Source organism: Onychostruthus taczanowskii, unplaced genomic scaffold (assembly GCF_017590055.1).
Source record: "Onychostruthus taczanowskii isolate IOZ18803 unplaced genomic scaffold, ASM1759005v1 scaffold10, whole genome shotgun sequence".
Classification (NCBI taxonomy): domain Eukaryota; kingdom Metazoa; phylum Chordata; class Aves; order Passeriformes; family Passeridae; genus Onychostruthus; species Onychostruthus taczanowskii.
In genome coordinates, this window is record NW_024496526.1 from 8,919,836 (window position 1) to 8,946,981 (window position 27,146).

The 27,146-nt window shown below is 39.4% G+C and overlaps 1 protein-coding gene across 4 annotated transcripts in view; it reads right to left on the minus strand.

The window, feature by feature from the left end:
- Nucleotides 1-1,066: 1,066 nt before the first annotated feature.
- OSBPL11 (oxysterol binding protein like 11) overlaps nucleotides 1,067-27,146 on the minus strand; it is a 39,234-nt gene continuing 13,154 nt past the window's right edge. For 3 of the 4 annotated variants that reach the window (XM_041406983.1, XM_041406991.1, XM_041407000.1), the window contains exons 2-13: nucleotides 25,342-25,410; nucleotides 24,048-24,223; nucleotides 23,183-23,262; nucleotides 22,254-22,436; nucleotides 18,223-18,424; nucleotides 14,031-14,176; nucleotides 11,910-12,050; nucleotides 9,391-9,889; nucleotides 7,816-8,002; nucleotides 5,068-5,250; nucleotides 4,116-4,269; nucleotides 1,067-2,741 (exon numbers count right to left, since the gene is read on the minus strand). In XM_041406983.1, the coding sequence (XP_041262917.1) occupies nucleotides 2,664-2,741; nucleotides 4,116-4,269; nucleotides 5,068-5,250; nucleotides 7,816-8,002; nucleotides 9,391-9,889; nucleotides 11,910-12,050; nucleotides 14,031-14,176; nucleotides 18,223-18,424; nucleotides 22,254-22,436; nucleotides 23,183-23,262; nucleotides 24,048-24,223; nucleotides 25,342-25,410 (2,098 nt within the window). In that variant the 3' untranslated portion in view covers nucleotides 1,067-2,663. Of the gene's footprint in view, nucleotides 2,742-4,115; nucleotides 4,270-5,067; nucleotides 5,251-7,815; nucleotides 8,003-9,390; nucleotides 9,890-11,909; nucleotides 12,051-14,030; nucleotides 14,177-18,222; nucleotides 18,425-22,253; nucleotides 22,437-23,182; nucleotides 23,263-24,047; nucleotides 24,224-25,341; nucleotides 25,411-27,146 lie in introns of those variants that run through there. The other variant, XM_041407011.1, reaches the window with a different exon arrangement.

The window sequence follows — 27,146 nt, forward strand, 5'->3', positions numbered from 1 at the left end:
AATTACAATTTAAGCTGGACATTCAGTGGCTAGATTTTTTCTTTTTAAATGGTTTTCAACTATATCCTTTGTTTCTAGAAGCAGAAATTTGCATCATAACTAAATCCGTATCGGGAACCATTCCAGTTCTCATGATCACTTGAGTAAAGGAAAGCTTTACCTTCTTTTTTTCCTAGAAACATCCCCATGTTAAAAGAAATCACTCCAAGGATTTTATCAAAGTATTTCTTCAGTATTTGGTCTATTTTTACAAAACACAAAATTAGTGATGAGGAAGGAAGAAAAGCATACCAGATGAGGAAGGAAGAAAAATTACTTGACTAATAGTATTATATAAGGAACACAAATGGGTTTATGGTCAATATGGGAGCTTTTCAGTCTCATTTACAGCCATCACCTTGACAAATCCCAAATCAAAATTTTAAGCTGACTTTAGAGACTGAGTTGTAAGTCTGTATTTTACTTAGCTTAAGTTTGATCCCTGGAGTGTACTCAGCTGGAAAAGGTTTGGTTTTGCTCTGATCACTGCAATATTAAAAGCTGGGCCTCACACCACAGCCCTTGCTGTTCATTTAAAGCAAATGTGCCACGTGACATGGATAAAACAACTACAAAACGTATAGAGTGCTAATCTGTTTCTCTACCAGCCCCATTTTGGTGCAGGTACTGATGAACCATGGAAGAATTTCACACATTGCCACCACAATTCCCACCCCAAATCCTGGAATTGGCCAAGGATGTGCCACAAATGTGCCGCAGATCCAGAAACAAGGAGGAACTAATCCCACTATTTTAATTTTTATTTTTATTCCTGGTTAAGCATGAAAATGCCCAATGGATATCCAAAACTATCACAACAGGATGGTTGTATAGAATATCACAAACAAGACAAATAGGGCCTGAAACGTTCTTCTGCTGGAGAATAGTTACCACTCAAGCACATAGTGCCAAAATATCCCACTTTTGGGACCAAGGAAAGCCCAGACAGATCTCCAGCATGAAAGAAAACAACCACCTACTCCTTCCTGGTCACCTGATCTCTAGGAAAGCAGACAGAACAAATGAATCATTTTGTAGCTTTATTATCCCCCCCCACTTCTCACAAACGGACTATGACTTGCATTGAGATCTCAGTGCATTTCACAGCAAAAAAAAAAGTACAAGAGGATCAAAACAGTTGTGCATAAACCCAACTCTTACTTTTTTTGCATGATTTTCAGTTTGTCTTGAAAGTTAACATGGTTATTTAAACCTTCTGATGCATTCTTACAATTGCATCTTCTCTATGGAAAACATCTTACCAGACCACACAGTTGTGAGTTTTTATGATGTTGGATCAGGTGCAGCCATTGCCATGGCTGGGAAGTGGCAGATAATGTTATATACACTGATTGGAAGACTACATCAGAAGAAAAACAGATTAAGGCACCACTGTTGGAAAAATTAAGGTAGCTTGTAATTACAACAATAACGAAAGCCATAGTAAGTACTATTCTTAATTGCCAGCAATTCTTAGATTTCAATAAAATAGTTATAAAAAGGAGGGAAAAAAAAGTATGTTTGTACCTGAATACAGTTTCCTGATATCTGATTGCGTTTCAAATCAATACTCAGTCCTCAGCATAATCAGATGTTTGTTTGGGTTTTTTTATGGTAAGATGAAAAACCAGGACCTACAGTCCATGTATTCAAGGTCACATTTCACTGCTTTGTTCTGAATAACACCACAGGAGAAAAAAACAAAACAACCCAAAGGACAGTTTGTAACACTGATACTTCATCTCTGAAACTATTAGATGGGAAGAGAAATTTAAATACAAAACTGTACGTTTTCTGTTCGTTTTGAAAGCCTTAGCCCTCAGGAAGAGAAGTTGGAGGAGAAAAAACAGGCCAGATCTCATCATATTATAACTTGAGAAAAAACAGTCACTCAAAGAGATTTAATAAAATTAGAGTTGAAAAGTGTTCAAATTACTTTTCCAATTCAAGTCAACTATTTCAAGTATATTAAAACGTTTCAGAGGAAAAATTTCTCCATGGTTACATTTCTAATTGCTTTTATAAATCCATAAAAAAGAAAAGTAGTCTCTACGTACATCCCATATTCCTCCAATGCATGCACGCGTTCTCTCCGAAGAAAAGGTCATCATGATCCAGTTGTTTCTTAATACTGATTTCAGGCACATCTTCCAAACACCCTTCCAGTTTTTGCCAAGAAGGTTAACTACTGGGCATAAAAGCAGCAATTTTCTGTTGCTGTTGTCTACATGTGTACTGAGGAGGTTTCAGTGATTAAAGAGCTTGACACAGATTCCAGAAGAGTTCCTATGTCACTCTAAAATCCAACAGGCTCCTTCTTCTCTCAGGCAGCTTTTGCAATCAGATCTACTTGGAAGAATCTTACACAATGCAGATAAAATCTCTTGGATCATACAAAAAAACAAGTTGGTTGAATGTACCTGGCAGGTTTGTCTCTACAACTTGGATTTTTACCTTTTTTTTTTTTTAAATAGCTTTAAAGTGCCCTAGTATAGTTATTTCTTTATGCTCATTTAAACTTGCACAATTACATAAAAAGGGGACACTCAGTGTGATTACTGTGTTCTGAGAGACAGAGGAAAAGGAGAGTAAAACCAGAAAACTCATCTTAAAGCAGCTTTTTTCTAGTTACTGTCTGTTTGTTGAGTTTGTGCAGCAGAGACTGTTTTCCAGAGGGGTTTATGGTAAACCCAGCCATCTCCCTGCAATTAAAAGAGAAAGTATGGTTATCATAAAGACACTGCCTTGGAGAACTGCCTTCACACAACTGTGAGACTGATGGCTGTGAACAGCAGAGGGACAGAGCTGGTATGTTTAACTCCTGCAGACTGAGGCACAGAGGTCAGCACTGCAGGCTGCTCACACACAGTAGGCTCCAACCAGCCCCCGGCTCTCTGGGACCAGGCTGCACTTGTAATTAACCCAGTCAAAAAGCCACTCTTCTCAGCTGTGTGATCCAAATTACCTTCAGAAGCCAAATAAGCAGCCAGCAGAGAGGCAGCTAGCCAGGATTATCAGCTCTACCTCAGCCCAACTGCTTACCTGGAAATGCAGTGCTCAGGATCACATTTAAATGTTCCCTGAGTACATCTGTATCCTGGATCAGCAACAGAATTTCATCTTCTGCAAATCTAACAATACTAACAATACAACTATCTAACTTTGAGCTAATCATGCTAACACAGCTTTAGAGAACAAAAACCTTCAAGGGAGCTATTCCTGAACTTGACAAAACAAACCTGGAATACATCCAAGAGAGAGAAACCTTTTAGCCTATGTTCTAAACCCTTATTAGATCACAGCTATGGGAAGAAGAGGGGGAATTACATTACTGCAGTGTAACAGATAAAAGCTTTCACTGTAAGGAGAATCTAAACTACTACAGCATTCATTTTACTTAAGAACTCTCCTGTTGCAAAGGGCTCAGCAAAGATCTCTACACAAGCAAGGTCTCATCACATGGAGCACAAGAAACGCCTATTCCAAAGTTATCATACCAGCATTCCGCAATCCTCCTGGGCAGGCTGCACTTACCCTTGTTGCAAGTCTTACCATATTATTACTACTACTATTACTGAAGTACAGGTTGAGACACTGAACAAATAAGCTCTATCCAAAATGTAACATAGAAGAACAAAAAAAGTGCTAAGTTGAGAATGAACTCACATTCCTTCTTGCTAACAATAATGTGTTGGGTACATAAACACACAACCTCAGCAAAATTAGTACTACTGATTATTTTCTTTGGGTATTTACTGTTACAGTCTGCTCACATGTGTTTACACAGAACTATTTTCCATGTGATATTAAGGAAGTGCTTGGCAAAAGAAATGGGACGAGGAAACTGGAAAACATTTTCATGCAAGATCCAAGCATTTACAATGTGGAGAATGAAGTCACACCTTTACAGCTTAGGAATTCTTATGTCATCTTACTCCTGGATCCCACAAAGCTAAACTCTAAGATCTAAGGCCAAATACTCTATTCTGACAGGACACAGACCCATATGTGCCCCTGTTTGCATAACAGCTCTGCTTCTACCCTCATCAATAGCAGGAGACTGCTTGGAAACTTACATCTTTAAGGAAGTATTTAGTACACCAAGGTGTTTCTGTTTCAGCACGAAGTCTCTCTTCGTTCCTCTGCCGTTCTTCCAGGGCTCGCTTGTGCTCTGTAGCCTTATCGATGTCTCCATCCCGCAGAGACTCTGTCACATGCTGCCACAGCCTCCTACAAAATAAACTGGTAACTGGACTGTTCCAAAGGCTTCCCAGCCAGCCACCTCAAACTGCAGGATCACTGTAGAACAGAAGCACTCTCTCCACTTACACATAACAAACTACTGTATTTGCAGGGTTCCCAGACCAAGGAAGGAATGATGAATCTGACTCCATGCTCTCAGAAGGCCAATCTACCATCTTATGATACTATATTATATTAAAGAACACCAAACTATACTATACTAAAGAATACTTACAGAAGGCTAAAGAGATAATAATGAAACTCGTGACTCTCCAGAGTCCAACACAGCTTGACCACAATTGACCAATAAGTCAAAACAATTCACACGAAACCAATGAAACAATCACCTGTTGGATAAACAATCTCCAACCATATTCCAAAGCAGCAAAACACAGAGAAGCAATGAGATAATTGTTTTCCTTTTTCTCTGAGGCTTCTCAGCTTCCCAGGAGTAAAATCCTGGGCAAAGGGATTTTTCCAGAAAAATATGAGTGTGACAACAAACTAGCCCAGGTCAGAGCACAGTGCAGGTGAGGGCTCATGGCCAAGTCTTAGACCTACATCAGCAACTGGGAGCAGGTAGGAAGGGCTCTGAGGTTCTGGCAGTGCCAATCTAATGTCTGTTTGCAAACCCTTTAAAGCTGCTATTGGAAGCGTTATTCAACAAGCAGCTTCTTGTGAAGATGTCAGGAGCTGCCCTGCTGTGTAGCTGATGGGTAAAACCAAAACTAATAGGGAGATTCTATTCTCTGGTAAGCACTTTGTAACTCAAAAAACATACTCTACCTAGATTCAAAGGGGCCTTGCTTCTCCAGGGGCCGGACTCGTTTTCTCGTCACAGAGAGCTTTGTCAAGTCCACGTATTTGGTCTCCCCGTTGCTGTAGGTGAACTCCAGCACGCTGTTCCACTCCCCCTGCACTCTGCACACCACCGTGTTCGTCATGTTCTGCTTCACTTCACCTGTGACTCTAAGAAAGAAATTTATTTTTAAAAAGCCATGGCTGAAGAAACCTGAGGACTGCTCCTTGCATAATCACTCAATCCCGAATGAGTTTGCAAACTTGTCACACTGCCTTGAAAAATGTTAGTTATTTGAATTGCATTTGTGTGGAGAAGCTCAAAGAGCAAAGTGACTTTCGCTCACTGCTCTAGTTCTCTTCATGTTACCCAGGAAACTCCATTTTGGCTTCAGCTTGTTTCAAGCCTCTTCAGGAAATTGAAAATGAAAAAGAAACTAACACAGGCTGATTCACATAGAACAAGCAGTTGATAATTTCCACCTGAAGTATCACATCAGCTACATATCTCAGACTTAAAAAATTAAAACTAAACTTTCTAGCAAGAATTTATCTCACTACCTGCTGGCACTTCATCTCACATCTTTACATTTCAACCTTCTCCTTATGCAGGTGGTCTCATTTTCATGTTGCTGACATAAGCAGCAGACACACAAAGGCAGAAGCAAGGCAGGAAACTAGGAATCAGGAGAACTGCTTTTGTTCCCTGTCACTTCCACAGAAACCTCTGCCAATAACAAGATAAGAAAAGTGTCTAACATGCAGTGTTTCATTCAAAGTGTTGCATAATGCTCAAGTGCCACTATAATTACACACCTTGATGCATATTTTTCTTCTCATCAAGACCTGTATGAAGACCTCCTGACATCAACTTCATCCTGACCCAGTTTTTGAGCATTGCTTGGCAAGCAAATTGCCAGTCTCAAACAGAACTTTTCTCCTACAAACAAATAAAAGGGTCTGTGCACCATGCAAACAAGACTTGAGAGATTCTCACTTGTAAGGTGCTGCAGGATTCACAAAGGATACTATCTCTAGCTCAAATTAAACTGCAGTTACCTGTACATAACCTCCCTAAAACTCACCACTTTCCAGCCCTCCTGCATTTCATCAGTGCCCACACAAAGCACAGGCTACTTCCACTGTGTGCAGCTGAGGACAGCTAACTTGCACACCACCAGCTTGCTCTGATGTCCTTGGAACAACTGCATCCCAGAGGGTGGAAAGCAGCACTTCTGTGCTCCCACCTTGCCTGGTGCCACACTCAGAGCAAATGGGAGCACAGGACACAAGTGCCACTTCCCTTCTTCCACACACACTGGTCACTTCCCACTCTGCCTGCACCTGGCCATCGTCCCCAGTTGTATCATCAAAATAGAGAAATTTATCTCTCAAGCAATGAAATGAGCATCACAGGTCAGAGCTCCCAGCACAGGGATACTGGATGCCAGCCAAAGCAGACCTGCAGGGAATCTCCAGGGCAAGAGGGAAGGCTCACAGCCAGCTCACAGCAGGAGGCAGCTGGTAAGACTTCTGTCATACCATGGTCCAGCAGCTCAAACCAAAATTAACCTCATGAGAAATATCTTTAAAAACCCAGACTGATAAGTATATCCTGCCTACAGAGTTTTCTATTACAAAAATTTAAGATTTGTTGAAAAAAACCATGAGCAATAAAAGCACATTTACAATATTATTTTCTCAGTGGAAATAAAGAAGCACTAACAATTACTGAAAACAGCAGAAAAAGTGGCTGACAAGCAAGCAGCCTTAATTTTGTGCTGCTTCTCATCCTGGGACTTCCACACCTCAAAGCTCTTACACATGGTGGGCTCCCTGTCCTGCTCCCAAGAGATCTCTGAAAGCCTGAATCCACAGGATGCCAGAAGCCTGGTCAGATTCTGCAGTTACTTCTTCACAACTTTAACAGCTTGATTTTTTCCAAGTATTGTGCTGTAATAAGACAATACTGACATCCAGTATTTTAATATAATTCTCAAAATTACTGCCTCTTCTCAGCTGAAAGTAAATAAAGTTATATCCCTCACTACTGAGGTGCAATATTGAACTGCTCCATTAAACTCTGTGTATTTCTCCAGATTGCATTGCTCTGACACACAACCACTGCCAGCACTGCAGACCACAGTATCTGCCTCAGTCTGCACTAGTGATAAAAAACTGCTGGCACTTATGTGTAATCTTGGCACTACTGACACATGTCTAGCTGTCCATTATCATTATCCTCTATTTCATCCAGCTAAAAAGGTACAGGACCAAGGAGCCAACATCCAGCTGAGGCCTAACAACAAGGGCCACTCTGCAAAAAAATCCATACCATTGCCATAGCAACTCCTGTGCGCTCTGAGTAACCATGACAACACTGCTGCTTCCTATCAAGAGATTCTTTTGGCAATGTCCAATCATCACCATGTCAAATTTTCAATAGTTACACTACCTTGAACAGATCTCTCTTTAAAAAGCCTCTATATCTGTGACTAACTTCAGAGAGACAAATAACAAAACAGTTTCCAAATTAAATCACTGAAGTAAAGCTGCATCCTCTAACTTATCTTGTATGACACAAGAGTAGCTATTGCAAAATGGAAGATACATTGTGAGCCATGCAAAAAAACACCAAACAATTTGTCAATTTCAAACAGCACCAAGTGAAACAGAATTACATGTAAGCTTCAAAAGTGAGATCAGTCTCGTTTCAAACAAACAAAATGTTCTTACCGATGCAACTTGCCACCGTAGAAGGGCTTGGTATGAAAGTTAATACTTGCAGAATACCCAGTTTTTGCACAGTTAATGTTGACTTTTCCTCCCAGCTCCACCCAAGGAACAGTTAAAATTGAGCGGGCATATGCACAGGGCAGGGAGAAGGTGTATTCTTCCCCGTGTTCCAAGAGATGTAGGACACCTGTGTGAAGAAATACAAGAATCTGTAAGCCAGTACCACTGCAGAAAAGGCCAAACAAGCTGTTGAAACAAACAGGCAATATTACATCTGGCTACTTTTCCTCATACAAAAAAAGAAAATTAAAGAACTGACATTTATTAGATTCTAGAGACAAACGTTTTTACTAACATATTACTAACTTGAGTAATGTGCATTTAAGTGTCTTTTGGGAAAAGACAGTTATGTTAATAATACTGCTCCATGAAGTACAATCCCATGCTATGCACACACTTCTCAGTAGTGCATATAAGGGCTGGCCACTCTCTTATGATGGCTCTGGGGCACAGCAAGACTTACACTGACAAAAGGAAATAACAAAAGAATTTCCTGAACTGCAGATCCTGAGGAAGGCTAATACTTCTGCTTTCCCTTTCTATAATACACCTTACCCAATCTGAAGGCAGGAAGCAGAGACAATTTTCCTTACTGCACCTCTCTGCCAAGATAAACCCAACTCCTTCCTGACAGTAACCTTTGCAATAAATGCCAAGAATCTCATTAAATACTAGAATTTTTCTTTTGGTTTTAAGATTAGTGTGTTTGATTCCTATAAAGAAACCAAAAGCACAAGATCTCCCTCTTACCCTTACAAAAAACCAGACAACATCTAACTGCTCCCACACCTTGAAGCACAGTACCCCCGGCTGTCTGACATCAGCACAAACAACATGGGAAATTCTGAAAAAAGTTATGATTTGAGAAAGGTCCTACAAGAGACATCAACTTCAGAAATTACCTGTACAGCCAAAGATGTACCTTTCACATACTCTAGCATTTCCTTGGTCATTCCCTTGTCCAGAGTGTAGTTTATATGCAAGTGCCTGGAATCCCCAGGTATTGGACAAAATACACAGGGGACACACAGTGGGAAAGGCTGTCTCATCTTGTTCAGGAAATACTAACCACTAAAGGAAAATTGCAATTTGAGGGCAGTTATCCTTCTCTGTCCCTAAAGGATCCAATTTTTCTAGTTAAAGAAAATCAAAATGTGCATAGGAATATTAAGTACAATATAGAGAAATGCAACAACACTTCTATTCAATAAATATCTGATGCAAATAAATTCATAAATATCAGTTTACATCACAGTAACTGACCTTTGGCTTAAAAGGCAACATTTTATTTCCAAATATAATCCTGATTTTTGGCAAAGCATAAACTTTCTATTTTTTCCTCCCATATGAAAATTTGCTGTATACAGTGACAAATTGTATCTTGTGAAAATAACATCAAATTTGACATTTTAACAAACAAAATTGTTAAAATTTTATTTAACAACACTCACATTGCTAACAAATTTATATTTTAGCAACCTTCCAAAACGAACAAAGGACAGAATTCACACTTACCCTCGCCGACCATTGTCACTCCTATTGACATTCCTAGGAATTTACTTTTTGTCCAGACGTGGGCGTTGACACACATGTTCCTCTCCACACACTCAGCATAAAACCCTGAGACAGGGGGATGATGGGACACTTGCTCAGCTACGAATTTCACCGTGTAACAGTCCGGCTCCGCTCGCCCTTCCGGATCTTTAGGCAGAGTTCCTTGCTCCGAGGGGGAGTGAGCAGAGGAGTTGGTGCCAGCATCGGCGGCCACGCCGCCCTTGGGCATCCTCCAGGAGCAGTGGAAGGTCTCCCCGATGATGGGGTTGTAGGGTTTCTTGGCAATGGCGCCCTTGCGGCCCTCGTGGAAGGAGGTGAGGTAATACTCCACGAAGCGGATCATCCGCTCCTCGGGGCTGCTGCCGTTCGTGATGGCGAGGAAGAGATCGGGGTGGGACATGAAGTCCGCGTACATCTCCAGCAACGACCGCTTCTCTAGAATGAACGTGGGAAGAACCACCTGGAAATAACAGAAAGGCCATAAGCCAAAAGCCTCTAGTAAGGAAAACAGAGACAGGCGTTTTATAAGAGAAGTCCTTGGGAGGAGGATTCTGTCCTGCCTGGGACACCACGCTTTCAGAGTGCACTATCTTGTTCCTCTTGTAAGATGTGAGCAAAATACAGTGATCTGAAGTTCCAGAAAACAATTTACAAGAAGAGAAAAGCCCAGTGAGTACTAGCAGGACTAAGACATTGAAAGGAACTGAGCATCAGGTAAAAATACCCAAAGACATGAAAGAGCTGCAAAGAGATAATGTTTCCCATATAGCTGTGAAAGAGAAAACAAGCACGAGGGAACTCAAACTGCAGCAAAGAAGGTTCAGAGCAGAAGTTAGGAAAGGTATGGTCTAATGGAGAGGAAAGCTGGGAAGCTATGCCAGCTCTGGAGAGCTTGCAGAATCTCTCTCCTCAAAGCAACTAGGACAATGCATGAGAAGCAGCACAGGATGGGGTTGATCCTGTGCCTCTGAGCAGAGGGACTTATACTTTCAGTTTCATTCAACACAAACCAGCAATCCTGTCCTTCCTGAGCCAAGGGCAATTCCCTAGAGTGAAAGACTATGGATATAATCAGAGTTTTCCTTCTCTGCAGTAGGAACAAGCCTCACATAGCTAAACTTACATAACTGACATTCCTAACTGTTGTAAACAGCAACACACAGTATCTCAACCATGGGGTAAGACAATCCATTGAAATCAGATTTAAAACCAATTAAATCTCTTTTTCAAAGAGAAAAAGCACAAACCTGAGACTTAATATGACATTCAAGTTAAACTGAGATCACTTGCCATGTTGTTGCAACACTAACTTTGAGTATTAAGTGGCTTTTCACTTCAGTACCCTGATATTGAGCTAAGTCCAATTCTAACAACTTCATTACCTGTTTTGAAGTCAGGTTTGTCCACTTCAGCGCTTTGCCTCCTCTGAAACACACACAATTCTCCCCACACAACCAAAAGCCACAACTGGGAAACAGGCTCAACAATTTGTTTCAACTAAGAGTAAAAGATACACTGAAGATTGGATTTTAGGGTAAGTGATAGAGTGACTTCATCAGATCCTCATTAATCAGCAGGGGGTTTATGTCTGACCCACAGAAAGCAAGCCCCAGGTTCAAACCATCTTTATGTTTTCCTTCTCAAGTTCTGAAACATAAGTGGCACAATATAAGTGTTTCTAGGGCCTATGTAGCTAGTGCTCAAAAAACATAGGTTTAAAAACCCCCCAATAAACCATAACTCTGAAACAGAGTGTTTTCCTCATTCCATGCTACTGAAAAATCAATTTTTTATTTCAAAGTGCCTAGTGCTTATGGAAAGAAGTCTTTACAGAAATGAATTGAACATAAGCTGGTAGCAGCCTGATTTTCCCAGATTTGCTGCCCAAGTTGTCTAACAGCACCTGAGTGTTAATTTTTCCAAGCTGCTTGCTTTTGAGATCTGCACTCAAGTGTTAAATCCAATTCCCTCCAGCGTAACTTTGTTCTTGCCTGCTTGTGAGCAAACACAGAAATGAGAATAGCAAAGAGGCTTAAACAGGCATCTAAAGATAGGTAAGGGGGAACCAAAAGAAAACTTCTTTTCAGAAGCAGCATGGACACACATGTAAGGTTACACATGTTGTGTGAAAAAGCATTATCAAGATAGAAAAGACATCATGGAAAGAAAGCAGAAAGAAAAATATGAGAAGGCTGAAGAAAACAGCATGAAAATACTAAGGTTCAAACACTGGAAAGAACACAGGCTATTACAGGAAAGGCAACAAAAGCACAGTAGAAAACACAAAGAGAAGGTAATAGAAAAGAGAGAGTCAGTATGTTTCACCTAAACCTGCCTCAGTGTGGGACATCAGATATTGGGACCTGATGTTTTTACTGGCCACAATTTCAAACTAAACTCAGTACTGTTCAATACAGGAGTTGAGTTTTAAATGATACTTCACTTTTACTGCAGCCAATTTTCACGCTTCAGTTACTTACTCTTGTTAAGTCCATGCCAAGTTTCAGCTGAGACAAAAGATGCAAGATAACGCTGCGCTGCTCTTCCACTGCTCCTAGGTCATCTTCTTTATCATCAGAGATATCCTCCAGCTCCTCATCTGGATTTATTTCTTCAGGTTCCTGGAATAAGACCCATAAACTTTGCTCAAAGATGTAACTGGCCAGAGAGTATTCAAAAAGGACTTCATATTGTATTTAACTGTCCATGTATGAAAAAAGACTAAAACCCCTGCAGAGAGCTACACAATGGAATCTACTCCCAAGATAAACAGCTGAAGAATTTGAATGGATATGAAGATAACTCAGTGCAGATTCCATCTGGAAGATTCAGGCTCAAATTTCCCACCCTCTCTCATATGGGTCATGGAAAAAAGAAAAAAGCTTAAAAGAGATTCCTGTAAGTTTTGTGAGTTCGCAGAATGTCAAGCATGTAACACACACACAGAAACATCAAACCAAAAGCTAGCAGCAATTCCAACCACCTCAATAACCCCCTCCACCTCCACACTACTTCAGCCTTTCCAGTGTTGCCTTCAGAACTCCAAAGGCTGTATCAGACCCTAGTTCTGAGTTCCCTGACTACCATCCTGCCTGGTACCTACAAGCTGCGCTGCACAAGCACTATCATGTTGCAGTGAGGGCAAATATGTAACAGTGAAAGAAAAAAAAGTAACTTGGAGTAGTGTCAATAAAATAACAAAACCCCAGGCATACACACGCACTGCAGGTGCCCGTGTCTGTTCAACTAAAGCAGACAGATTAGAAATTATATCTGCACTGTTCTAACAACCACCACAGCACAAGCAAAAAGCCAAACACTCCAGGCAGGAGGGATGCTGGCACTGCTAGGGCTCTGAGCTGCATCCTCCTGGGACAAACAGCTGGAGGCAGGCAAATGCAGAGGGAACAGGCACTGAATGCCATGGGAACGCAGCAATATGCCTTTGCCAAGCAAAGCCTTTGTCCTGGAGCAGCTGCCCCGGCTCAAGGTAAATTTATCAACACTCAACCACCAAAAACAGGGGGCCAAGCCCTGACATGGGGCTCAAATCCTGATGACAAGTGCAGTATCACACAGGTGACTCCTTTCCAAGAATGCTATGCTGTTCTGCTCTCAGAAATAAGGGAGTAGAAAATACCTATGGGGAGTGATAGCAGCTGTCATACCTCAGATACATTAAGTACTCAACTGTGACTACCTTAATTACTGAAAGGAAGGAATTAAGTGATTCAGTTGAAAGCTCCTAGTTTTGTTTCATCTCTTCTTTTTTTTAGCTTAATAGTAACTACTCTGACCCACTTAAAAATCTATAAACTATAGCAAGTGAAAAAAATCCTTTCCATTTTGATTTTGCTCTAAGACAGCCCAGTGCTATTGTAGAGACATAAAACAGCACATTATCTTTTCACAGTTACACAGTCTCAGCCAAACAACTGTGTGAAACCAACTAGCATAAAGAGGATGTAATTATGATTTTCTAGCTTAGTTAGGAAAACATGTTCTTCATCATAATCCCTGCTGGTTTTTCACTTCAGTGTTTTGCAATTCAAATCATTTTGTCAGTTATAATGATACAGACTGTAGCTGAAAATGATACAGACTGTAACTGTATTTCAAATGCATTAAGCCACCCTGCAGTCAAATGATGAGAGTTGCTCAGATTAAGAAAAACAGATGCAACAAGACCTAGAAAAGAAAGGGAAATGTAATAGCTGAAGACCAGCAATTTTGTCTTTTGTCTGCTTAGGCAGTTCTTCTTGGGCTTATTTTGAGAGTGTCACGAATTTTATTTAGGCAGTATTCCCTTGCAGTTTATCTAAAACAAGTAAATAATGAAGTGCAAAAACCCTATTTCATTGCTTTGCATTACCACTCCAACTGGCTCACTCCACTTGACAACAAGTTACATAAAGCAGCAAAAATTTGTCGAATAAACAAGGTAGAGAGTTTTACTTACTGCAACTGTCCTCACTCCTCCTCCTACACAACTAACCATGAGAATAACTGTTGTTAAATCACTTCCACATAATATGATTGAAACATTTACAGGTATTCCTCTGAATAATCCCCCGCAGAAATGGGATGTCACATTACCTTACCCTTGTTAGCTGGCAGGGCTCTGCAATGGACTGCTCTTCTCTGACAGATGCTGGCTTGTTTATCTCTGCTGGGAAATTCTGAGCTGCTCCATTTTTGAAGTGGTTTGCCAGGGAGATCTTCGGTTCCAACCAACTGATTGTCGTTCCTGAAGCAAAGGAAAGTTTGCGCTGAAGCTTGCTCATCCTCTGCAAGGTCAGTAAATAGCAGTTTCCAACAAGAGAACTGTTTCTTATGGAATAAGCTGAAAGCAGCCAATTCCTTCCTCCTGCAGCCAATGCCTCCAGCAGCCACGAAACAAAGGTGGTGCAATGAGACACCACCTTCAGTGATCATTAGCACAAACACTGGGATTGGTGAGCTGTAATACATGCAGCTTGGACTGGAGAAACTAGTTGGTGTCATGAAAGGTGTAATCAGACACTACAGGAGGAGCCCAGTATCATGGGAATGTTAAACAGCCCTTACACTTCTCTTTAGCTGGTACCAAAATTAAAAACAGCTTTCCACTTATCAGCTTCTAAAACCCAGCTCTGTTCTAGACTAAAAAGACCTAAAGCAGAAGTTTTGTTGCCACTGATTTCTCTGGAGAGGGTGCTTGTCTTTTCTCAGCTGCAGAGAAGGCAGGCACACACTGTTGAATAAATAATAGCTGTCAAAAAAAAAAAAAAAAAAAAAAAGAAAAAAACAAACCTGCAGGGTTTGGAAAGCTATTACCCACCTGATGATTCCAGCATCTCTAGTTACTCCCAGTTAATTTATCAGAAGGGGTAGAGTTCCTCATTAATTATACAAATGTTCCATTCTTTTTCAAAGGGCAATAAATGTACAGGTGATTCCAATCACTTTTTACTGAAGAATACACAAACTGACAAACCATCTTGGCTGGGTTGCAAACACAGAAATTATTAAGAAACCTGAATTTCTACCACCAGATAGCAGTTCCCCGTGCTATACTAAGACACCTATACTACAGTGTCTGTTGTCTCCTCCCATATGATACACAATCCTTTATTTCCAGACCCCTGTTACCTGCAACTAGGTCACATCCTCAACCAAAACAGGCAGAGTAAGCTTAATTCAGATAAACAGCAGCATTTCCACCAGGAAAATACAGGAAAAAATTCCAGCTTTGCAATTTGAGACAAGATAAGCTTGTCTCCAACTGGCTCACTCCACTTGACAACAAGTTACATAAAGCAGCAAAAATTTGTCGAATAAACAAGGTAGAGAGTTTTACTTACTGCAACTGTCCTCACTCCTCCTCCTACACAACTAACCATGAGAATAACTGTTGTTAAATCACTTCCACATAATATGATTGAAACATTTACAGGTATTCCTCTGAATAATCCCCCGCAGAAATGGGATGTCACATTAATCCACTACATCATAAGAAAAAATAAGAATTCCTGACCACACTAAATTAAAGCTATTTAAACAGAAGTTTCAAAGAAGTCAAAAAATAAGATGTTCAGAATGTTGCTATCATACCTTTTTGAAAAGGTTTTACTTGTCTTAAAAACCTCTCCATGACATCTGCTTTCTAAGCTGCAATTTTCAACACACTAATCTCTAACTCCATGTTCTAGGCTGCTTTTCATCTTCATCCACACTCTCTGCCTCTGTATTAGCTTGAATTTACCCAACAGCCTCCCTTTAATATTTTCTATCATCTACACCTAAAATAACCTTATTTATTATATTTTCTGTTTATTTTTTGCTGTTAAGAGGGTCTTATTGAAAGATTTGAGCTGCTACCTGTGCCTTAATCCTTGTGAATGGACAAGATACCACGTTAAGACTTCTCTTCCACTGGGAAAGCATATACAAATCTGCTGTCAGCTATTTTGCATAGGCACAAGCCATTCTCCTTACTTGTGACATCCTCCCCCCCTACAGTCTTCACCAATTTCTTTTTAAACAGTTGCCAGCACTTCCTCTCTGGCACAGTGCAGACCTCTTGAATTTTCACTTCCTACATTTTTCTTCAAGAGCTGCAAATTGCTGTTGCACAAAAGCTAATAGGTGGAACTTCCTTGTTAATCTTTAAGTTTCTGATTCAGAACACACTTTGATGTGTTGGGGCAGTATTTTCAGTCTTCTGATTGTTTTCTTTTTTTGTTTGGTTTTTTTTTGGTTTTGGGGGTTTTGTTTTTGTTTTTTTTTTTTTTTTTTGGTTTGGGTTTTTTTAATCTATAGCAAACTGGCATTCTTACAGTATCTCTAATCTTTGGTTTTTAAGCCTGGCTCCATCAGTTGAACCAGATTCCTCCTCCTTAGTCAAGAGGAGAAATCTAAGCTAAATGGATTTAAAAATATATAATTTTTAAAAGTTCTTGGCAATCCTTGAAAGGAACAAATGTATTACAGTGTCTCAAGAAAGGCCAAAGCAGGGGGCAGAGGGAAGGCTGCAGAAAGACACATGCATTCTTTTAATGGTCTCTTTTTAACTCTGGCCCCAGTAATGCATCATCCAATCTGCTGATCCTCTCTTCTCCATCCATCTCCCCAGGATATCACTGGAAATCTTCAAGATTTGGACATGTTCAAGCAGTATTTTTAGATTCAGCCATAACAGGCAGATAGCAGCTGAATAGCAGCCAGTGAATTAAAGCTTTTCCCTGCATGGTTTAAAACATTAAAAACCTACATCGCTTGTCAAAAAAAACCCCAAACCATCTTCTTAAGTTATTACAGTGGTACTCATTGGACCCTATTATGTCCCCAGATACAAGTCAAAAAATCACAAAAAATCACCTTAGTAGTGCATATGTGAAAATGCCAAAACAAAAATACTTCTGATGTGCATCTCCCACAGTTATGCATCAACAGTGAAAAAATTCACAGAGACTAGCAAGAGTTCTTTCAGCATAACTTCAGAGTTCAGACAAATATCTCAAGAGTTGCCATCCAGTTTTTTGTGTTTAAAATGAAATTTTGAACTGAAATACAGCAAAAAAAAAAAAATTAAATCTATTCACATATTCTCTTTTAATGCCTCTGGTGATTTCAGAATCACAAACACTTTTTATATAGTTTTAATACTTTTGTGCAACATTTTTTCATCTTGGAAGCTAAATTAATTACAGTTCAGAAATAATATGCCCAGGCAACGCAGGCACCACAAATATGAGAGGAACATGGTACAGATAAGGGGAGAGACAATTTATTTGTGTCCTTTGTTACATACTTACTATATCTACTGATCTGTTGTGTAAGAGAAGCATTTGAAAATCCTATAAACCTCACAAAAAGTCACAAAGTAAAACACATGAGAAAAAGGCACAATAAGATGCAGAAGAATTTACAAACAACCACGACCACATTCAATTCCATACACAGCACATGAATCAGGTAGAACAATTCCCCTAAGCTCTTACTTGCAAAGAAGTGATCAATTGTGCAGACATGGCAACATATTTGTCTGCTGGCTGTGAATACACATATTCCACACCCATGAGCAGTAGGGTTTGGGGGGGTTTTGCTTGTTTGGTGGGGTAGTCAGTTGTTTACTAGAAGAGATTTTCTATTTTCCCCAACCTTTAATTTTCATTTACTTACAAGTCCATTCTGGCCTCAGACCCAACCTTTAAGCAATTTTCACTTACTTACAAGTCCATTCTGGCCTCAGAATAGAATACAACACTTGTCCTTACACCATGGTTTAGACTAAGGCAGTAACTCAAAACAAGAATGCTGATATTTAAAAAGTATTTTTAACAATCAATGCAAATTTAGAGTTTTGTGTTTTAATGCTTAACTGGAAATGGAAGCTACACACATGTAAATACCAATATAGGTATTCAGTGTGGAAAAAATGAATTTAAAAAGTATGACATTTGGCAAAGATGTAGTGGACACTATATGTCCCAGAATCTGCAATCCCATAAAATTCCCCCTCCACTATTACAATTATATCCCAAAGGCAGCCTCCGTGTTGGGGTGCCTTACATCATTTATTCTGTTGTGAGATGTTGTACAACAATTAGATGTTACAGAATAAATTATTTAAAAATATATATTCAACATGCACAGAGTTCCACCCAACACAAGCTGAGGTCTGGAAAAATTCACAAGAAACCAGACAGTCAGCAGTTTCCTTTGCCCACGTGTTAGTGGAACGACCATTTTTGCAAGGAAGGGATTTGTATCTGTTCCAGAGCTCTGCCCTCTGTGAGCACCTATACCCACCTGCTGGTAAGGATCCCTTTTGTTGAGAAGCATGCTGTAACTGGAGAATATGGAAACAGTCATTTAAGCAGTTCATGGTTGCCATGGAAGTTGCTTTGAGCATCAACAGGTCTTGATCCAAGGATGTAAGGTGACCGGAGGCAGGAAGGCATTCTATGCTCCTGATCAAGTCTCTCTGCTGGCCCTCAGCCTGAGACATCATCTGTCAAACAAAACAGTCACTTTTCAGGTGGTAGGAGTGCTGTGTGATACCTGCTCAGCTGCACACACAGAGGATCTCAAATGGTTTTGGGACAATAATAAAACTACAAGGTAAAAGATATATGTAAAATTAACTGTACTTTTTTCTCTTGACTATGAGAACTGCTACTACTACAGAGTCATTAAATGCATGATGAATCTACTCACAAAAATACAGAGCACTCTATTAACAAGCAAAAGAATATCAAAGTGACTTCAAAAAAAAAAAGCAAAGATGAATTTGAACAAGACACTTGTTGCAGTAAATATCACTTTCATGCCTAGCTGATAGGGATGGGGGTGAGAGGGGAATTGCAGGATTACAAATATATTAAAAATATAAAAGCTAAAATCCTAAGGCATCACCCACATGCACTGTGTGTGAGAAGTAACTGAGCTCTGTGCTCTGGAATAGAACTGCTGTGGGTATCAAGACTTTTTTTCACTCCCTGCAATCAAAGGTGCAGTACTTTAACAGAGAAGATCTGCATTCCTCATTTTGGATCAAACCATAAAGGATTTTCATTTATTGTCTGCACTGACACCACACTGATTATCACCATCTCAGCATTTACTTTGCAAGGAGGGAAGAAAAGCCAGCAGGATTTTCACCTCCATTCTGTGTTCAAATTGCAGCTGTCCTGTTGTCTTTGCTCCCCTTGCTCACCCCCCAAGCTCCTTTTCTCCTTCACACAGAACTCCACACACCTAAACCAGAGAACCTGCCCACATGAGGTACAGGGGCAAAGCACACCAGCCATCAAGCAGCACTTTCTTCTTTATACTCACAGAAACAAATATTTTCCAATTTTGAATCACAGGGATGAAAGCAAACTCTTACACATGCTAGTCCCCATTCTGGGGAGGAATAACAAGCATCCATGTAGCTGGACAGCACTGCCCAGCAATCATTACGTGTTCTGGTAGTGAAGGTGAATGTAAGGACAGATTGATTTAGCACAACAAAATATTACCCAATTTTGAATCACAGGCAAACTCTTACACATGCTAGTCCCCTTTCTGGGGAGGAACAACAAGCAGCATCCATGTAACTGGACAGCACTGCCCTGCAATCATTACGTGTTCTGGTAGTGAAGGTGAATGTAAGGACAGATTGATTTAGCAGAGCAGCAGCAGAATTTCTTTAAAAAGCCTTTAAAGAAATATGCATTTAACTGCTATGGTACTAGGCAGCTTTTTCACTCCAATTGTTTAATTCCTAATCCTAGCAGTAGCTGACTGACTTTTTTCAGTACTACCTGCAATCCCTTCCAGCAACTGCTTCTAAGATCTTATGCAATACCTAAGGAACATGTATTCATCCAAGTTCATAGTATGTGATCTTTGGAACTTTCAAGGGCTTGGCTCCATAGCATTCAAAGGTGTGAATTTACACAGCAGTGGTTCTTTAAAACTGATGTTAACTGTGCAGAGTCAGCCTTAGCATATACCAAGAGCAACAGGGCAGAAAGCTACTAAAACATTTAGTTATAGATAGCTTTGCCTATGCAAACACACCAGCTGCTATCACAACATGTGTCTCATTTTTCTCCAGTCACAAGTGTGACAAAAGCCTCTGTGTGCAGTTTTTTTCCAACTTTGAGAAAGTGTGTTGGCTTAAAAAGAAACTCCCACAAAAACCCCACAGATAATCAGATGACAAATCACCACAATCCTTCTGGTGACCTTTACTATCAGTAATTCACCATGTGGCAGGCCCCAAGCACTTCATTCCAGGATCAGGCCAGACAATAGGACAAGCCATGCTATGCTTAGCTATGAAGTTCAAATAGGCACATCTTCCCTTTCAAAGAACACACTTTGAACAGTCTTAAGGTTTTTCTTAATTATACACTCAGCTCTGAAAAAAAAAACATAGTGCCAGGAGAAGAAAAACACAGTGACTAAAAATTCAAAATCTTGGAAAAATACACTGGCTATTGTTTTCACTTTGCAAACACACAGACACCTGCATTTAGTGCAAGTTAGCAAAAAGATCTTCTTAAACCTCCTGCTTTGCACAGTAACCACGTCAGCATCATGACACATTCAGCCAAGAACAAGGGGCAGTTAAAGGGAAAGGGACTGCCAAGGGAGACTCAGGTACAGTGCAATTCATGGGAAAATGAAAGATGGTCACAATGCAGTATATTCTTTGAAAGAAGTTGCTCTTCCCACAGCTTTTCAAAATTAATTTCTGTTCAAGCTGTACCATGCTCAGGGGTAACAGGCACATATCTGCCCTTCGGTATTTTAATCCTATCTACAAAAAGTAGGCATTGTATCCAACAAGCATTTTAGCTTAAAAAAGGCAAGCAAACTAACATTAACACTCAAAAGCGTCAGAAGTCTAAAGTTCTTAAGTTGATAAATAATCATGCTGTGCCACCAAACTCAGCAGCAATGAGGAGAGCATGAATAGCTTCCTGTGCTCTGTGCAATGCCAAGAAGTTATACCACTTTATTCCAATTACAGGATACAAGCCACTGCTTCAGTGCTCCAGCTCACACATACTCCTCTTTCCTCCCTGAAATTTTGTATGCCATAATGGTGTTGGAAAATTCAAAAAAGTGAAAAAGCCATTTTTGAAACATTTTTATTTTCCTGAGTACCTAGCAGCACTTCACACGTCTCTGCATTAGCACTATAGGAGACTTTACTGCTCTAAGAGGATAAAAACAGGATGGTAGCAATTACCCTTTTGCAAGATATCTGTAAGAACAGTCTGCTGTGGAGAGAGATTCACAGACTCCAAGGTTTAAAGAGTCAGTCACCTTGTGTAAACTCCTGAATAATTACACCTCAATAGCTGATATAAATCAAGGCACAATGACAGAATGCCATACCAGTGAAAGTATCTGCAACACCCAGTTATTGGAGAACTTACCACAGTGCTCAGCCACATACTTTAAGGTTAATGAGGCTCACATTATACAGCACTCTTCTATTCCAATTTGTCTAAATTCAGTTTCTAGCTATTCATGCTTCCTGTATCTTTATTTGCTAAATTAAAAAGCCCTCCATTAGAAATTTATTTTTGCCAAGAAATGTATCACACCACACTAATTACAGTTAACACTAAAATACTTATTAACATCAGTACCACCACTAAGTAACACAGGTTTGCAATGCATTATCTTTAGATAGGCAAGATCCACCCTGGATATTTTCACAAGTTAAAATCAACCAGTACTCAGTCTGTTCTGTCAGTCAAGATGGAAAGGTAATTATTTCTGAATTTCTGGATTTTTCTCCCAAAATACACTAGATATAGAGTAGTGAACATGTATAGAAATAAAACAGGCATCTGAATTGCTCTCTGTTCAGTCACACCCATCCCTAGACAATTTATCTAAATGAATCAGCATACCAGAAAATGGTATTAGCATTCTGAAATATCAATCATGACCAACTTCTCCTTAGTCATAAGAGATACAAGCACAGCTTAGTCAGTTCTTCCATAGCTTGACAAGGGAAGAAAAGTGTACAACAGTGTCATTATATCCCTTAAGGATATTCCCTTGTCACTTGTAGTGCTACAGCTTGCAAAGATGTAGCATGGTTCTACCTTCAGCATCAGGATACTCAGAGTACAAAAATCACCAAATATACACCATGTACTTCTACAATTAGCCAGGGCAAGTTATTTATCCTCACACAGCTGTGCAATAATAGCTTAGGACATGCCACTGACAATATATCCAACTAAGAACAGCAGGTTTCTGCACAACCTTACAAATAGCACCACAGCTCTCTCAAAAAACTGCAAGGGAATTTAAAGGATACAAACCTCTCTAACATCTACAAGGTGATCTGGCTGCATAATGGGAACTCTTTTTCCCGTTGGCAATCTGTGATGTCCAACATTGAAGAAGGAAACTGCATTTTGACTGGGTCTTCTCTGCACACCAGGAGAGTTGGCACTTCCTTGGGATGCAAGAGAGAAGCTGCGAGATTTCAGAGGAGGGTTGTTCTAGTGAATAAACAAGCATATTGAGAAACATTTACAATTAATCCTAATAACCAGCAAATGTTCTAATGTGAAAGATACAGCAGAAGAGATCAATTTTTAATTTTTTATAGAGCAAGGAAAGATGGCAAAGTCCTAATAATGCATTGGCAGCAACTGCTAAATATTTTCCACCGTCTGGTTCTAGGTGCCCTCTTTTACAGTCTAATTAAAAACAATCTGTGAAATGAGATTGATCTGTAAGTATCACTTCTCTGACTTGAAGATCTGTCCTTGATCTGCAACAGCGCCAGAAAATTACTCCTAATAGATCCTGCAGGGATAGGACTGACATTTAAAAGAATGGAATTTCATTCAGAGCTATTAGTTCTACTTATCTCTTACAACAAAACCAGCTACAAGATGCTGATTGTAACTTAAAAGCAAGATTTTATTCAGGCATTAGAACAGGTGTTATGGCAATCAGGAGGTTCTGTAAAATACTATACACATCCCCACCACATGGTCAGCAAATGGAAACACCAGTTCTCAGATACAGTGTTGAGGACTTTTTTCTCAAACAACGGAATTCACCCTAAACTTATCTGTGGGCTGCTGAGCAGCTTTTAGAAAAAAAGTAAGGAGTTAAAAAAAAGGAAAAAAAAAAAAGTAACATTCCCAAAATGGAAAGGCTTCAATAACACTGAAGTTATATTTGCAACTACTTCTACCACCAGACAGATTTTTGCCCATGGGAGCATCAGTCATACCTTTCCAATAGCTTCTGTGTGATGCTGTGTGCATATCTGCAGCCTGCTGACCCAGTGCTGCCGCTCTTTAGCATCTGTAGCTAATAAAACAAACCAAAAGGATTCTGTTAAATCAACACATTTCAAAGTATGGGCAAAAAAGACTGCTTAATTCTTAAAAATCACAAGACTAACAGTGCAAAGTAATTTATTTTTAATCTAAAACTCATTTGCCTGTAATAACTATAATGTTAAGTCAAGTTCAACATAAATAGTATATACTTTCTTTTTTCTTTATGATGCTATTTTTTTAGTTGAAATTCATTAAAAAACATCAACAAACCACAACTGCCCTCACAGATATTGTAATCTAACAACATGAAACATTTTCCTGCAATAAGAGTAAGATACTCCAAATTAGAAAATTACAGCAAGTCCTCAGGGAAGAAATACTCAAAGTTATCAGCCTAGATTTCTGCAGCCTACAAAATCAGAGAATGAGCTTTTAAAACCATCATAAGGTGGCTAACAAACTGAATAATTAAATTCTCTGTGAGCATCACCACAGTATTGCTACTTACAATGATTCAGAAAACTTTGAATCAGTACAATTTAAGGACAATATACATGAAGATCAAACTCCACTCCACACATATGAAGTCTTCTGAAGGTCTTCAAACCCAAACATTATGGAACTATCCATAAATACAGACCTTTTCTACCTGAACAGTGGGATGGAAGTCTTGCACATAATTTTCATGGCAGCACTTAGCCAGCCAGGTTCTCTCTCTTTGGCCCTGCAGCCAAGCCCAGCCAAGCAGCCCCAGGTGAGAGCCAGGACTGTCCTCTAGTGGAAGGATCCCCTGCCCAAGCACCCAGGTCCTACCTCTTAGTTTATACTGCTCCCCACTGGCTGCATTGACTGTGAAGGTGTGAGAGTCTTCATCACTGGGTGAAATGACAGCTCCAGCCAGCTGCAGGGTACCTCTGGGCTTCAGATGTCTAGACTGCTCATTCACAAAGTACTCCAGCAGGCCAGCATCATTGTTTAACACAAAATACCTGCAAGGATAACAAAGCAAATGCACTAAACAAAACCAGATCTATTTCTTTTTTTTTTCTTTTTTTTTTTGTCCAGGTGGTGGTACTGGAAGTCAATATTCTCTTTACAACTTTGCACAGATGGGACTGGGAAGGAAAGACTCATGTCAGGAAAACCCTAAACATGTGAATTATGTCCCCAAGATGTCACAAAAATTGATTTCTTAGCATTTTTTTTCTTAGAGCGCAGGGTTTGCACAACAGAACAAGGTGCCCATGGAAGAACTTTATCATGAGATTTTGGGAATCAAAAATGATATCCTGAATCATTAGGGCTTAATAAATCCTTAAACTACATACATTAAAAGTAAAACAGCCCCAGATACAAAGGAGCTGAGATGCAAAACCATGAAAGTGAAGCAATTCCAGATTTTATTTTATTTTTTTTAAATGGAACTCGACATCATGCTTCAACTTCCACTTGAGTTGAATGCTGAGTATATTGACACGAGTCACTCCATGCCAGGGGCACCACAGGTGGCACAGTGTGGTACACTAAGGACTTGTCTCTCCAACATTAATTTGGTTGCACTGTGCTGCTCTAGGAACAGCATTAAAACTGACTAGAGAATTTCACCTGACACAGAAAATCAAGTTATTCCAGGGGAAATGACACCCTGGGGAAAGGGAAAAGTCTGTTTGAGTTTGACTTTATTACTATAAAGTCAAACTCAAGTATTGTACTCAAATAAGTATTGTACTCAAATAAGTATTACTATACTTATTTTTTTTAAGTGATAGCATAATTTGGCACAAAGACTCAACAGAAAACAAAGACAATATTTTTTTAATGGAAAAGGAGAAAAAACCTAATGCTTTTTACACACACAAACATAGTTATGAATCACTAAATGAATTAACTGCTTTATATTGCCTACGCCTTTTTTACATTCATGCCTTAATAAAAATATTATTTTTCTACACATTAGCTTAATCTATATTGTTAAAAGCATAAGATTCTTGCATGAAGTTTGCCTACTAGAAAAAGGGAAATCTAGGTGTTATTAAAAAAATCAGAAACATGCTCATTTGGATGCTGCAGACACCAACATTACTAAAAAGCACCATAAAACACTTACCGATATTGCCAGCCAGTGACAAGATTGGTGTATTTCATTAAGTAGCCACAAATATTTTCCATGTGATCACTATAAAAAGAGAGAAAAAAAGCAATCAGACAATACAAAATATATTTCAGATCCTTCTGACCATTTTTATTCTCAGGAGATGAATTTTAATGTTCATTTTTAGAATGGCACTATCAATTTAATAAAGCTACACTTTAAAGATTTTCCAGCCTTGTTCCAAAAATAGCTTCTTACAACAATTTAACCAGACCAACTGAATTTCAAATAATTTCAGACCATAATTAGCTGCACCAATTCAAGGGGCACTCTAGACACATTTTTACAAGTTTCAGGTAATTAAAGACTTTGTATCCATGCTGCTTCTGGATCCTGCTCTCTCTTCAAAACAAATTGTACTTATGGGCTCCTGAACAAAATTAACTTTCAGTAGTTTATTAACAGACCCCTGGATTGTAGCCACCAACCTAAACAGTCTGTAGCTACTCCCACATGAGTGTGGTGTTATTAATCCCTTGTGTCCAGCACCCTTCCCCTACACAGTCCTGCTCCTGAACAGATGTTCTACAGAACACAACATGCAAGCACAGGTCACATCAACATATTGTGAGATCTAAACCAGAAGCCAAAACATCTCCTCCTCTGGCCTGACAGGAAAATCCAGTAGTTTCTCCTTCAAAGATTCGACTTGTAACACCCACCAAAAATGAGAATCCACCAAAGGCACTTGGCATGGAAACTTAATATCACTATAGGCAAAATACATTGCCATTTCTGAAAATCAATTGCCCTAAATACATGGCTACAAATTACTCACTTTAAGACCACAGTTTAAAGACCCACTTTATGCTGTATGTTCCCATAAATCTAGAAATGCCATCTCAATGCCCTCACCTCACCACAGGTGAGGGCATAACCCCACACTAAAGAACATTCTTGATAGAGAATTCAGATCCAACATGAGAAGAAAGTTCGTATTATTACAAAGAAGAATTGAAACAATGACCCAAATATCAGACACTATTTGCTTCTCCAAAAGAAATTTGTTTCTAATCTTATTTAAATTTTAAATTAAACTTCTGTAGGTTGCAGTAGGTTGAAGATTACATGAAATTTAATTCACAGTCCATTGGAGCAGCAGCAACCTCTCCTGGCTGTTAAATGGACAAAGTAGCCCCATGTCAGCAAAAAGGGGAAAGTGGGGAAAACAGGACTATGAGAGCCAAGGGATCATCTCCCTTAGTGGGTCTTGGTTGCAAAGATAATTGGGCTAAGTAGTGGGCTAAATTCTAAGTAACACCTGAAGCTGCTGTCTACACCTCATTTACAGACAGCAGACTAATTACAAATCTGACAGTTTGATAAATAGAACATGTCACACTGTTTCATCTTAAAGGAAACCATTTAGGATGACACTAATGAAAACAGCCACAGAGTAAATCACTGCCATTCAGTGATATAACACAAGCCAAGAGATACAAGAATGTACATTTTTTGAAGGAAAAAAAACAAGCTGCTGATTTTAAATGCTACTTTTAAAAGCAAAAATATGTGTCCTAGCTATTACAGCAGCAATCAGTATTGCAGTAATATCCTGTGATGGAGAGCAGCCAGCAGGACTATCCAGGAATTTAATTTCTAATAGCTCATTAAGTGGTACTACAGATAAAAATAAAACCAAGGAGAGCAGAGGGTGTTGTATATTTTAAATGTACAGAGAAGCTAAAGGAGACATAATCAAACTCATCCTCTGCAGACGCCTCTCATTTGTTATTATTGGCATACAAGGGAAGTACAGT